The sequence below is a fragment of the Camelus dromedarius genome, chromosome 15 (genome assembly GCF_036321535.1).
Source record: "Camelus dromedarius isolate mCamDro1 chromosome 15, mCamDro1.pat, whole genome shotgun sequence".
In the NCBI taxonomy this organism is placed as follows: domain Eukaryota; kingdom Metazoa; phylum Chordata; class Mammalia; order Artiodactyla; family Camelidae; genus Camelus; species Camelus dromedarius.
The window spans coordinates 23,989,441-24,004,117 of record NC_087450.1 but is presented as its reverse complement, the minus strand read 5'-3'; the positions used below and the strand labels follow the sequence as shown (position 1 = coordinate 24,004,117).

The window sequence follows — 14,677 nt, the reverse complement described above, 5'->3', positions numbered from 1 at the left end:
CGAAAAACCTAGTGTGTTAATACTTACCAGAAAAGGGATTTTTGCCAATGGTTAAGACATTTGGCAGTGACATCATGATCAATTGCTGCAAAGTCTCCTGTGGAAAGATACCCAAAGGTTGTTATACTAGGTAATTACTCAACAAGCTACTTATGATTTGTGCACCTCTCTGTAGGCAAGCTATACTGCAATGAAAAAGAGAATCCTTTCTTCCATGGTAACACAGTGGGCTGATGCTTGCTACAAATTATAATAAAGCCTGTGTCTGTGCCAAAACAGAGAGACAGCTTAAAAAACGTGAACAAAGGTATCTAAAGGTTTTTTAAAATTTTTTCATTGAGTTATAGTCAGTTTACAATATTGTGTCAATTTCTGGTGTACAGCACAATTTTTCAGTCATACATGAATACACATATTCATTTTCATATTCTTTTTCATTGTGAGCTACTACAAGACATTGAATATATTTCCCTGTGCTATACAGTATAAATCTAAAGTTTTAAATCTTTTGTAACTATAAGTTAATGAATTAAATAACTAAAATTATATTATCAGATATATTTAAGTTAATAACACATCAAATGTCCACAAAATAAAAATGTCCTAGTTGAAGTAGTCTAATACCTATTATTTAGAAATCTGAATTTTAGGTGTTAGATTATTAAACAACATTCCTCAGTTAAAGACCAGGCATGTATACTCTTTTTGGGTTTTTTTTGTTACTTTTATCTGAGAGAACTAAGAATATCAACTGATAGTAAAATTAAGAAAGCTAGTTAACTTCATCAAAAATCCTATCTTATGATCATTTCATAAGAGTAAGCTCTTTCTCACTGAATCATTATTTCTCTTCTATCTACAATAGATGTTTTACTTTCTTTGACTTCTGTCAAGCTTTTTGTGACAAGAATATATACAAATTCTGATGGTACAGAATGAAACAGAAAGAACTGAATGCTTTAAAATTACTCATTTTAGTACATCAAGTATACATCTTCTGTTTATACTACTACTTCTTTGAGGAAATGAAGGAACACACTGTGTCTATCATTATAACTACTAACAATGACTCGCTACAAAGGGTCTGGATGAATTAGACTACAGGATTGCTGGGTGTTACTAAATCTTTGGAAGATTACAGAAATAACTCTGACTGTATTTACAATGTGGCCTTCACTACATATTCAGACATAACCAGCTGCTTAGGAATAATTTTTTTGTAAGTATTCAATTCTTTCTGAATCATTCTTTGATTAACACTATGATGAGGAAACAACCATGAAACGTTAACGTATTGCTTTCTAAAGATATGTAATCTTAGATCCACAAGTGTTTTCCCATAGCCAGTGTGGCGAAACACCAGAGGCTAATTAAAATTAGTCTTTTTATCTATGATTCATTATAGATACGTATTAGAAAATTTTAAGAATTTTTCTTCAGCATTTGTATTCTTTAAAAAAAACTATCACCAAAAATATGCACTTTTTTTTAAAAAGTATATACTTAGTATGTGCATCATGTTAGTAAAAACAGTTAAAAATATTAAGAATAAGTTTCAAAAACTGCTAAAATCATTTATTCCAAGGATCAATACTGAGTTTGGGTATTTAATAAATGAATTTTCTTTAATGAATTTTTGCTTAAAAGCAAGGTATCTCAAGATAAAATATGCAAAAGTCAAGTATGAAACAGCTAACTGAACTTAAAGGAATAAATTTCTAATTCATTCTAATTTTTTGCTTCCCTGACTTAAAGCAAAATTATGAGGAGTATCTTTGAACATATTTAAAAGAAATCATAAATAAGAGAACTGCATTAAAAAAAGCAGTCACTGTTTTGTCTATACCTTTTTTAGTGGAGATAATCTACGTCAGAACAAAGAAGATTCAAATTCACTCTAATAGAGAGGCTTTAAATTTCAACAGATCCTGAATGATTGGAAAAAAGCTTTATCTCAACTTCAAGAAAAAGAGAATTCTCATTTATACGATTTACTTTGGGTAACATAAGACAAAATTGATGAATCAACTAGAAAACATCAACTTATATTTCCAAGGCAATTTACTTTATTGATTTACCATGTAACATTCTACGTAGGTACACTGTTACAAAGGAAACTGTCCAAGTGGATAGTAATCCTCAATATGGTTCACTACCTCTTTCTTACATCCTTTTCCTCAAGGGGCTGCCCACTTCCTGCCTATTCTGTTACCCCATTCTCTAATGCTAACTCAGTCTCTCCACAAAGATAAAAAGCAACCTCACATATTCTTTCGTCACATGGTATCATCAATGACCTCATGTGTCAATACAGTTTGACCTTTACCCTATGAAGTTCGACTACATTTGGATGAAGCAAATTGCTATAGCAAACTGCTAAACTCAAATGTGCCCCCATGTATCTAAAAATGAACTCTAGTATAGTGAAATCTGAAGGCCTAGTATACTCAGGTAGAGCGGAGCTAGAAAGCCTAGGCTTAAATTTCAGCTCCATGACTTACTTTACGTGTGACTTTTGTTGGAAAGGGTAAGAAGTGAAACAAAAATATTAAGTTTTTATTGTAAACTGACTATACATTATGAACAAAGAATGCAAATTTTTTAAAGTACAAAGTTTATGAAAATATGAAGATTATTAAATATTAGAGGTAATGGGGGAAAAATCTACCTTTTACTTTATTTCCAAGTATTAATTTTGTTATGTCTGAAAGTACTAATACTAGATAAGGCATCTAAAAATTATATAAATTACACAAATTTTAAAAACTCAAATTATTCTAAAACTTCTATTTGGTTCTATGGCTTCTTCAGAGGATTCTAGCTACATTTTTGTAAAACTTATTTCCCTATTCTTGTCTTACAAGTAACATTAAAAAGTATGTAAGACAAAAGAAATCAGAGGCTAAGAACACTGATTACTAAAATCATTATGCTAAATGAAAGAAGACAGTAATAAAAGACCAAATACTGTACAAGTCCACTTTTATGAAATATCCATAATAAGCAAATTTACAGAGACAGAAAATAGATTAGCAGATGCCTAATGCTGGGGTGGTGGTGATGGTGGTGATATTTGTGTATGTAGGATTGTGGGAAATGGGAAGTGACTGCTAACAGATACAGGGTTTCTTTGGGGGGTGATAAAAATGTTCTAAAATTGGTTGTGTTGGTGCTTGTATAACTCTGTAAATATACTAAAAACCACTGAATTGGACATTTTAAATGGGTTAATTTTATGGTATGTGAATTATATCTGAATAAAGATGCTAAAAAAAATACAGCAGTATATACCCAGGATTAGGTTGCACTGACAACTGATTTAAGACTCTGATGAAGAAATCCCCTTGCCTTTTATTTACATCTTTTTCCCCAAGGAATTTCATTAAAATTTTCCAGAGAAAACTCCCATCTCTCTAAAGATGGTATGAAACCAAAAATTTGACATCATCATATAAGGACAAACCTGATGAAGATTGTCAAAATGAGTCACCACATCTAGTCTTTTGTTTAAAATGTCTAAAAATACTGACATAAAATAACAGTAAAAGGCAAAACAGATAAAACATAGAACCTAATTCACTAAATCTAAATGGAGGAAAATGAGAGTTGGAATATTAAAAAAAATTTTATAAGTTTATAAAAAATCTAAAACAGACTTTTATTTCTGGCAACAAGCAGTACCAAGTATCAGAAAGAAAGTAAAGGACTCCAAAAGTGCTAGATAATTTTTAAAGAATCTTTTACAATGTATTGACTGATCTCAAAAGAAAATTAAAAGGTAACCATCAAAAAGTAAAACAGAAAAAAAATTGAACCCTGCAAAAGAAGACAAAGAAGAAGCTGTTTTTCCTGGCCTTTGGTTAAGATTGAGGAGAGCTGTTTCCCCAAGAATCTACAATAATGTAGTCCCAGCTAAGAAACATGTATGTAAATACATAAATACATAATTTACAAACACACAAATGAGAAAAAGAGATTCAGAAGTACATATATTCAGGTGCTAAGAATGGTAATCTCCAGGCCCTGGAATGATGTTTGTGTTTTCTCATTTTTCTTTAGTTTTCCATAGTATGCAAATATTGTTTTTAAAATAATATAAAGTTGCTTAAAATAAATTAAGTGAAAAATACTTCTGGATTAGCTGCACAAAAGGAAACAAATCGTCTCTGAAGCAATGTATCCTTGGCCTAGACACAGAAGTATTCCCAAGGATAAATTCCACCCCCGAAAACGAGCTCACAATTAAAATACTCACACACATACACACCCACACACATACTGGTACTGCTGCCACCACCCCTGTGAAACACAGCAAGCAGAAAACAAAGAGCAGATTCAGATCCCCACAAATCTGATTTCACATTTTGTAATTATCACACATAAAATCAAAAATAGATATTTTTTAAATTTCTTAAGAAATAAAGGAAGAAATTAAAAGAATGATTAATTAACAAAGATGTAAAAAGAATCAAACAGAATTTCTACAAATGAAAGATATAATTACTGAGAGGCAAAACTTAATCAGTGGGCTAAACAGAAGCTATAAGGGGCAAATTAACAAACTGGAGAGATAGTCCTGAAAAAAAAAAACAACTCAGAATGCAGCACAAGATTGATAATGTAAAACAAAGTCTAATACACATGTAATAAAAATATCTGAGGTATATTAGATTACCAGGAAAGAGGCAATATTAAGAGAGGTAATACTAATACTATCAGCCAGCAGAGAAATAAGACAGTTTGACCTAAGAAAAGATATTTGACTAACAGCTGACTTCTCCAGAACAAAAGAGAGATAGAAGGAAAAAAATCTGCCACACACTGAGAGAAAAGTAATTGTTAACCTAGAACTACACACCCAACAAAACTATCCTTCAAGAACAAGGGTGAAATAAAGGCATCTTCAGACAAACATTGATAAACATTACTATGAACAAGCCTTCTCTAAACAAACATTTAAACATTTAAAGGCTGACTTCAGTAAGAAAATAATACCAAAAGCAAGTCTGAGATACAAAGAAAAACCATGAGAAGGAAAAAAAACAAAACATATAGCTTGATCTAAAGGAACACTGATTTAAGTACCTTCAGTATTTACTTTACTGGATTTTTTTTAAAAAAGAACTAAAATACAAGATAAGAATTGCTTAAAAATTGTAAGGGGGGACAGGAATTAAAGTATTCTAAGGTCACAGTACTGCTCTATAAAAGAGTAATGCTATTGACTAATTTTGGCCTTTGCTATGAAAAGTACAAAGGGTACGACTTCAAGAGATCCTCCAAAAAAATAAAAGTAGGGTGAAAAACTTTTAAACCAGTAGAAAGAAAAACATGTAGAAACAACGACAAACGGTATGATTTCCCCAGAATAATATAACAATTTAAGACTCGTCTGCACCTAATGACATAGCTTTAAGGTGTATTAACGAAAACTTGACAAATCTATCACAATAATAGGAGATTTCAACTCATCTCTCTCAATAACTGACAGATCAAGAGATAAAATTAATCAAGCTGCAAAAGTTTGAACATTACAATTAACAAACAAGCTTGCTCTGACTCTGCACCCAAACAAATGGAGAATATACATCTTTTTCAAGCACACATAAAACATTAATGAAAATGGACAATATCGAGCCAAGTTAACATTAAGAAACGTCAAAGAACCAGTATCATATAAACCATATTTTTTGACCAACAATCAAAACCAAAAAGACTGCTTGAAAAATATCATATATTTAGAAATCTATAAGCATACTTCTAAATAATCATAGAAAATGCATAAAAATAAACAAAAAAATACAACACACCAAAATTTGTGTGATGTAGCAACAGCAATTCTTAGAGGCATGTTAATAGCCTTAAGAATGCTCATATTTAAGTTGCGAAATATGCTTCCAATGTAAGTTAAAAAAAGGAATAAAAAGACAGTTTTCGAAGGCAAAATTCGAGTAGACTAACAAAGTGTTGCAGTATGCAAGTTCTCAGAAAACTGAAATAATTTCTAAAGTTCATAAAATACAATAATTATTTGAAAAATGGGATAATTATGAAGTACAGGCTCGTACCTTTAATACTGTATAAGAAATAAACTATGTTATTACTACTCTACCTCCAGCAAATAGGCCAGTACTTGGCACATAACAAGCATTTAGTATATATAAGGTGACATACTAAACAACAGAAAACTGACTACCCAAGCAGTTACTAAAATACTAGATTAAAAAAAAGGACCACTTACCTGGTAATATAATTTTATCTGTCTCACCAAAATGGACAGATTATGAATTCTAAGTGAGGCATCATTGTTGACTTTTTTATTTACCCTCTGACTCTCTGATTTAGGATTACTGTAAGAAATAAAAAGAAATACTTTAAACTAAAATTATATTGAAATATACCTATCAACTTATAGACGAGTAAAAATAATCATATAATACATTTTTTTCTTTAAACAAACTGTGTATTCATCTGCATTAACAGATGATCCAAAAGAACCTATGACTACTTTGACATGTATTCTGTGCTTTTTATTCATAGCAATGCATCTGATATTTCAAATAAGTGGTAAAATAAATTTCTACAGTAAGTCTGTAGTCAGATGTTGCCTTTCATTCTCACTTTGTCTCTCCATCTTCCTGGAATGAATAACCTTTTATTTCCTTTATATATATATTTATATATATATTGAATTGAATATATTGTGTATATATATATATACACAATTGAATACAATTCAATACAAATATTGAATTGAATAATTGTATGTATATATATATGAATATAGTATATATATATGAATATATATGTATATATACATGTATGTTTATATGTGTGAATATATATCTTTCCAGCCCCCCAAATCTATTTAAATCAAGAATGTAAAATATGGGCTAATACCCAATAAACGTATCTCCTCACTTGATAATGGGGACTATATTTGAGCAGGCAATGCCCCGAAGAAGTTAAAGAGCAAAGTGATGACACAGGATAACACTTTTTAGTTTAATGCAGTCCTATTTGTCTATTTTTGTTTCTGTTGCCTGTGCTTTTGAGTCATATACATCATTGAACTCTTTTTCAAAACCACTTTATAATCTTCTCTAGGAAGTCCCTTTATTAGCTATATTCTTAACTACTTTCTAGTTTTTGCTATTAGAGTAAGTGTAATATTTAAAAATATATTTGCTAGTAGGTTACTACTGATATATAAATGCTATCAGTTTTTGTGTATTGCTCTTATCTTTACAAACCTTGCTAAACTCTAACAGGTTGTTTGTTGGTGCTTTTAAAGGTTCTCTTGAATATAATTTGTAGCTTTTCTATACTGATAATCAATTATTCCAACATCAATTACTAAAGAGCTTACTGTTTCCCAAAGGCCTCAATGATTATACTAGATTTCCACATAAGTGTGGATCTCCTTTTGGACTCTGTCCTGTTCCATTACACCATTTGTCTACTCCTGTGTCACCAAAACCTTCTAAATATTACTACAGCTTCATTGTTACCTTGATTCTATTACAGCAAGTCCCTCTCTTTTGTTTTCTAAATGGTCCTGCTTAGTCACACATGCTGCTCTTTTCTATGAATTTTAGGATATATATAAGGTTCTATGAAAAACCTTGTTGAGATTTATTAGGACTTTATTAATAAAAAGAATTTGATAAAAGACTTGCATCAGTAAAATTTTAAAATTTCCCCACAAAGATCTTATACATTTAATTAAGATCTTTTTTTCTTACTTGGGTTTTTGTTTGTGAAATGGATTTCTTTTCTATCACACTGTCTACTTGGTCCTTGCTACTGTATAATAGGAAAACTGTAGTTTTTATATATTGCACTTCTGATTAACTACCTTGAAAATTTAGTTTACTCAGTTCATTTCGTTGGGTTTTCTAGGTAAAAAAAATCATACTGTCAGCAAGTGATAGTTTATCTTCTCCTTTCCAATGTTACATCTCATTTCTTTACTTATTTTATTAACAAGTAATAACAGAGATAGTATCTGTCCTTATCTTGCTATCAAACTTAATGGGACTGCTTTTAATGTTTTGCCATTAATGAACAATGTTTGCTGAAAATTTCTGATGGATACCCTCCTTCAAGTTAAGTTCCCTCCTATTCCTATTCAGTATCTGAATGGGTGCTGAATTTTTCCCAAATCTACTCCTGATTCTTATTATTTAATATGTTAATGTAATGAATTACACTGTTACATCTTCTAATACTGTATCATCCTCACAGTCCTAGACTATTTACTCCATCAGCCCCAACCCATGGTATAACAATTATTCCTCTTTTTTGATACATAATTATATCGTAAATCTTATACTAAATGTCTTTATGCCTCTCACTTTCTTACTAGACTATAAGTTCGACAGCACGGACCTTATCTTATTCTCTAAAAATCAGCATATAACCTAACACAAATGTTGTTTGAATAAAGTAAGCTAAATCCAACCTGTGATGACTTACACTTAATGTATGGGAAATAATGAATAGCCCAAAGCAAATGGGAGTTATAAGCAGAAAAGTGGGTCTCTCAGGGAAAGGTACCAACCAGAACTAGTTACTTACAAAAAATGAGGAGACTATATTGCAGAAGTCAGATCACATGTCATGGCAGTCAAAAGACAAACAGCAGCATGGTCAGGAAGTCATGGTTAAAAATTCAGAGAGCTGAAGGGAAAATCCTGTTTTATGTAATCAACTCTTTTTGTCAGTAAGTTAAATACTGAGTACATACTGTGGCTACATTATTTAATGCATAATTCTTTAGTTTAGCCAAGCTATCATTGTGGAGAAAAGTATATCTGAAACTGGGAAAAGAGAGCAGGAACAACCTTGGTAACAAAAATGTTAGGTATACTACAGTTGTGTAAATTTCATTTGCAATCACAGACATTCAGTAAATACCTTTTCTCTCTAGTCTTCTTCTATCTTTTTATCTCTATTTTCCTTACTCTATATTTGCACCCCTTAAATACCTCTAACTCATGACTATCTCCTAAATAACATTTAGACCTAAAAAACACTTTATAGAGATTATCTAGTTTCAGAAATAAATCAGAAAACTAAGTCCAAAGTAATTACTCTCTTTCAGCCTGTCTCTTACAGGATTATTCAGGAAAACAAAGAAAAGACCAATAGAAAAATGTTTCAGGAATGTTATCTATAAAACCCATGTGTATAATAAATCATTGTTTTTATTGTATTGTCTGAGTATATTCCTGATTCTGTTTTCACAGCAAGTACTCAAACTAAAGAAGATTCATTTTCTCCCCTCCTCAGTTCATTACAGTAACATTTTATTAAAAACCTTGGATTTTAATCTGATGACAATTATTTAAGAAAGATCTCAATATTACTACTGAAAATGTATGTAAACTTTAAAAAGGTACAAATTTATAGTGCAAGCCAATTGTTACATGATAATATATAACTTGGATTATACTTTGGGATGCATGTATAATCACAGTATTTAATGAGCACTTGTGATTTCAGTGCCACTTTAACAAGTTTTACAATGTAAATATTATCTTTGTCCCTGACAGAGTTGTTACCAAGTTTCTCTTTGTTCTTTAAAGTGACTTTAAATAAAGTTTTAAAGTTTCTTTTGAAATTTTATGTCCAACATTCCTCATATGATATTTCAAAATTTATTCAGTTGCCAGAAAGGTCTATAGTCTCCTTTGCATAAAGCTCCTCTAAGAAATAGCAAATTTAAAAAATTTAGAATTGTGGTTTGCCCAAAATCTTTTAATAACTTTTTTGCCAAAAAAAATTTATTAAGTTTCAAATTAAGTTTTTTCAGCCTCTGAATATAAAAAAGGGAGCTGTTCAATTTTTATACACCAAAAGTATCAGATGAAATTATTTTAGGAATCTGGGGAAAAGGGAAATATGCAATTTAGGTATGCTAGAGAAAGTATTTTGGAAAATTTACAGAAAAGTACTTCAATACCTGAAATTAACCTCCCTGTCAACAGAGATCCTAAAGATAGGGGAATGAAAATATTCTGCATCCTTTTATATAATTGTGGTCCTTTATGTTTACAAATCTTTGCTACAATTACATGGGATTTGAGGGGATTTCTAGTTGACTTGTAGACTCTTCTAGATACTAGATTTAGTAGATCTAGTAGACTCATTAGCAAATCCAACAGAATAGTGAGAGTTCTTTGACAGGACAGGCTGATACCCTGGTACTAAAAGCCTCTTTCAGTTTCCAATCTACACTGAACCTATTGGGAGTTATTTTAGTAATCAATCAGAACTGGAAAGTTCCTACTTCTTTAGAATTATCAGATACTACATCGCAGTTTATCCATAAAGTTCTGGAATTGGAGACCAGGATAACTGCTAAGTACTCAAGACATAGACCTAGAGAGCAATAAACTTTCAATTACAAGGCTTGGATTTCCCATTTGATTCATAATTAATCTGAGTTAGAGTCATACTGACATCTGTTAGGGTCATGAAAATAGGCCCTTTGACCCCAAGAAGGTGATCTCTTTATATGAGAAGGGCTTCCCTCAAGTGAAACTGACTGATAAGTCCTAATCTCTACTCCAGTGAAAAACTGTTGAATATTTAAAGGCGGATTTACAGAAAATTACACAAATCAAGAAAACCAGTTACTTGAGGAAAATAGCATTTTTTTAAAAAGAAAAATGTAGTGATTACATTATGACTACCTGGCTCTGAAAGAAACATTATATGTGAATACTGACTGCTGATTTAACTAAATTTGTAATAAGTAAATAAATTAGAAATACAGGGTAAGAAGATACAAAGATATGGTATTAAAAAAGCTAAAAATCTCACCTACCTACCATTATCAGGAAATCAATAGATAATGTCTGAAAGAGATAAGTCAAGAAATCTAGGGTAGACATACTACCACTATATTGGGGGTTAAATGACAGAAGAAACTGCTTTAAAAAAAAGTTAAAAGTTTTTACTTTGGGGGACAGAACTGAGATGTGAGTTAAATTAGGGCAGGGACTACTGTTTTTCATCATGAACCTTTTTGGTCTTAACTAATTCTTTTAGCCATGTAAAACATTCTTTAAAGAGGGAAAAAACACTGACAAAAAAGTTCTATTTCAAGAAGACTTCTATTTTATTTACTTCTAGGGAAAAATATGAGGTTATATATGTAGAATTCAATGCTAGAGATTCAGAGTCGTAAGATGTATGAGACTATGCATAAACATAAGAAAATAAAACAATATAAAACATTTCTTCTGTAAAAAGTATGCATTCTATGTAAAGACAGAAAGCACTCCATTTCTGCATGTGTTTTAAGGTTTATTTCTTCATACAATCAAAGTCACAGTACAGCTTTAAACAAACTTGATAATATGAGTCCAGAATTCTCTAAAAAGAAATTATAATCTATTCAGTATTCCAAATATTGTCTTCCTTTCATGTTTAATATTTAAAATGCTAAACAAATATTAACCCAGAATAGATGGTTATAATTAATGAAGTTTTGATTAAGTTCTTTTTGAAAGCATACGTTAAAAAAAAAAAGACTTTATCTTTGGAAAGCCCTTTTTCTAAAATAAAAGATGAGCTATTGAACAATTCCCATGTGGTATGTGAGCAAGTACCTTTCTAATCACACATAGCTATTTCCAAGTCAACATAATCTCAAATCAACCATTTCCTCTTAAAAGATGAAAACTGAAAAATGTTTTAGAGGCAGACAGTCTACCAATATAGCTCAAACCTGTCCAGCCAGAAGTTAAATGCAACATGGCAGTAAAAGACAGCCTCAAGCAGTTTCACATTTATAAATAACCTACTTATGACAAGTTGAATTAATCTCAATAAACAAGCAATAGTATTATCTACCACTATATATAGTAATATTTACATTAAAGTAAAAAAATGAAGGAAAAATTAGCAATTATGCAACGTTAATATTCTAAGATTTGGTCCTTATATAACCGAGGATTATGTCTTTACTTATTCATTGACTAATATCTATGAGAAACAGAAATCTGATAGTTTTAATGGCTTTATGCTCTTCTACCCAGACTGCAAACCTGTTATGTATCCTCTTGGACCATCTGTTTAGTATCGCTGCTTATGTTTTAGATCATGCAACTTTAATTTAAATCTAGTTGTATAGACTTTTTTTAAAAATTTTGATATATTTTATATCATAACATACAACCATGTAGTATTTGCATATCACAACAAAACAATCTGAAATAACTAAGTTACTTGCATATCTAAACTCCAATTGTGCATATACCAGAACAACAGCTTTATGAAAAATTATTAATTGGGTAAATATTACCATTTAGGATTATCCAAGTAGTCCTGATAGGTATCAGGACTGATAGATATCCAGGTAGGATACCTTCGTCCTGATATCTTACTAATACCCAAGTAATAAGGTATCAGGGAAATATGTGTTTTTTTTTTAAGTGTTCCTTTACTTTAGTATCTCCCTCTTTGCACAAACTCAATCACTGTGCATGATGGCCAACGATAAAACCTAATATTAATATAATCTCTTATATATGTACAGAATATTTTCACATATGTTAATTAATTTGATCTTCACAATGACTGAATAGTTACTCTTGGAGAGGTATGTGATATATAATTATGACAGAGATTATAGACACAGACCCCTTCATGTACTTTCTCATAATTTAAGATACATTAAGTTACCTCTTCAAAAGTTAAAGAAATATCTGTGACATTTTCTAGATAGCCCAAGATTGAGCTAGCAGTACAGCAATGATATACACTGATTTAACAAACAGAAAGAACTAATGCTTTGATTTAAATATTGCAAATGGACACAAAAAGAATAAAAGTCCAATACAATTAACTTTGGTTTTATCTGAATTGGGTAAAATCACTAAAGATCTACCCATTACTTCTTAAAATGTGACAACAGGAGCCTTTATAATATTAGTCTAGCAGTTTTCTAACTTTATGGTCTGAAGATCTCTTTTTACTCTTAAAAATTATTGTGAACTCTAAAGAGCTTTTATTTATGTGAGTTTATCTATTTATATTTACTATATTAGCAATTAAAATTGAGAATTAAAAATAATTTATTAATCTAAAAATAACAAACTCATTGTATGTTAACAAAGAGCATTTTTATGATGCCAAAAACAGAAAAATTTTAGTGGGGAGTGACATTCTTTTACAACTTTGTAAATCTCAAATCTCTTTAACGTTTGGCTTAATAGAAGATACCTAAATTCTGAAATCTGCTTCTACAATGTGCTGTGATACATTATTTTGCTCTAAGTACATGAAAAAAAGCAACCTCACACAAATAAGCAATTAGAAAAAGAATACTTTAATAAACTTTTCAGATATTTATTGATAATCTTTTTTGATACTACAAAAATTCAATAAGGTGGTATTTTTTAAAGCATAGGATGAAACGTGGAATCTGAAGCCTTATCAATGAACTGTTCTTACTGTTATACATTAAAATCCACTGGTTTACCTGACATGTTGAATGGATCTTTTACAGACGCATGATTTCTTATCATGCACTGGTCACTTTGAAACTTCTGGTTCATTGAGTTATATGAATTTTCCAAATACTGCACATTTTATTATTCAATATAGAAAAATCGTGATTAATATCACCTCTAATTTCATCAAAGAAGTCTTTAAATATTGAGAAGCTACCAAGTTCATGGTTTCTATAACTCAGTTTTATCACTGACAACACATGGTATCAACTATTTTCCTTGAAATGACAGGCTCACTTTGTTCATTTTTTAGAAAGTGTCTGCCTAATACTCAAGCCTGAATAACTATAGTTTGTCTATAAGTTGTTCTTTCAAGCAAAAATAGTGTTCCACAAAATGAAGACTTGGTTGGCTTGCAACCCAAAAAATCATGAGTACTTTTCCTTGAGATAATCATCATACCTCATTATGCAACAGGAGTGTTTAATGCATATGTCCCATTTTGTCCTACAGAATGTTAAAAAAGACGTGTACTCAAAAGGTCAAGACTCAGTAAAACAACTTTTACTGCTTTATCAAGGACATTTTTAAGTGAAGCTGGATTTCTCTTTAACCGCAAGCACACAGCTTGAATAACACAACTACCACCAGTACAATTTGGTACTACTTCTTGATTCATGCTAGAGTGTTGGCAGTTTTACTTACTTTTGCTTCTGTACCATTAGTGCTTTTGCAACGCAGGTAAAAAGGCAAATGGCATCTTAATATTAATATGAAAATAATTTTGACTGGACAGACAACTAGACCCCCAGGTGTATGTTGATTTCATTTTGAAAACAATAGCATTAGGCCAATCAATTCCTGTTCTTTATATGGAAATCTGAGGACTTAGTAATATGCTAATCAGTGCCTTCATGAAGTAACAGAATCTTCATTTATTCAGGGGTCAACCACATAGCTAGCAACCAAAACAAAACTTATTTACAGCACCAATGGTCATTGCTGATCTGTGATGGAACCCTTCACCCACTGTCCATAAGCCTTAAGACAGGGTCTCAGGGATTTGTTTTAATCAGTATTCTAGTGTAGTATTTGCTCCAGATCCAGTCAGTCCTAAAGACTCAAGAAATCTCAAACTGACCTGATGTGTAATTAGATATTTTCCTTGATCAAGGAACAGACTTAACTATTATAGCTTTCACTCCCACACT

General features: G+C 30.9%; 1 protein-coding gene across 9 annotated transcripts in view; it reads right to left on the bottom strand.

Moving 5' to 3' along the window:
• The window catches only part of CCDC88A (coiled-coil domain containing 88A), a 105,392-nt gene that overhangs the window by 77,108 nt on the left and 13,607 nt on the right, over positions 1-14,677 (bottom strand). For 8 of the 9 annotated variants that reach the window (XM_031467046.2, XM_031467048.2, XM_031467049.2 and 5 more), the window contains exons 3-4: positions 6,242-6,350; positions 28-97 (exon numbers count right to left, since the gene is read on the bottom strand). In XM_031467046.2, coding sequence (XP_031322906.1) covers positions 28-97; positions 6,242-6,350 — 179 coding nt within the window. The remainder of the gene's footprint in view (positions 1-27; positions 98-6,241; positions 6,351-14,677) is intronic. The other variant, XM_031467050.2, reaches the window with a different exon arrangement.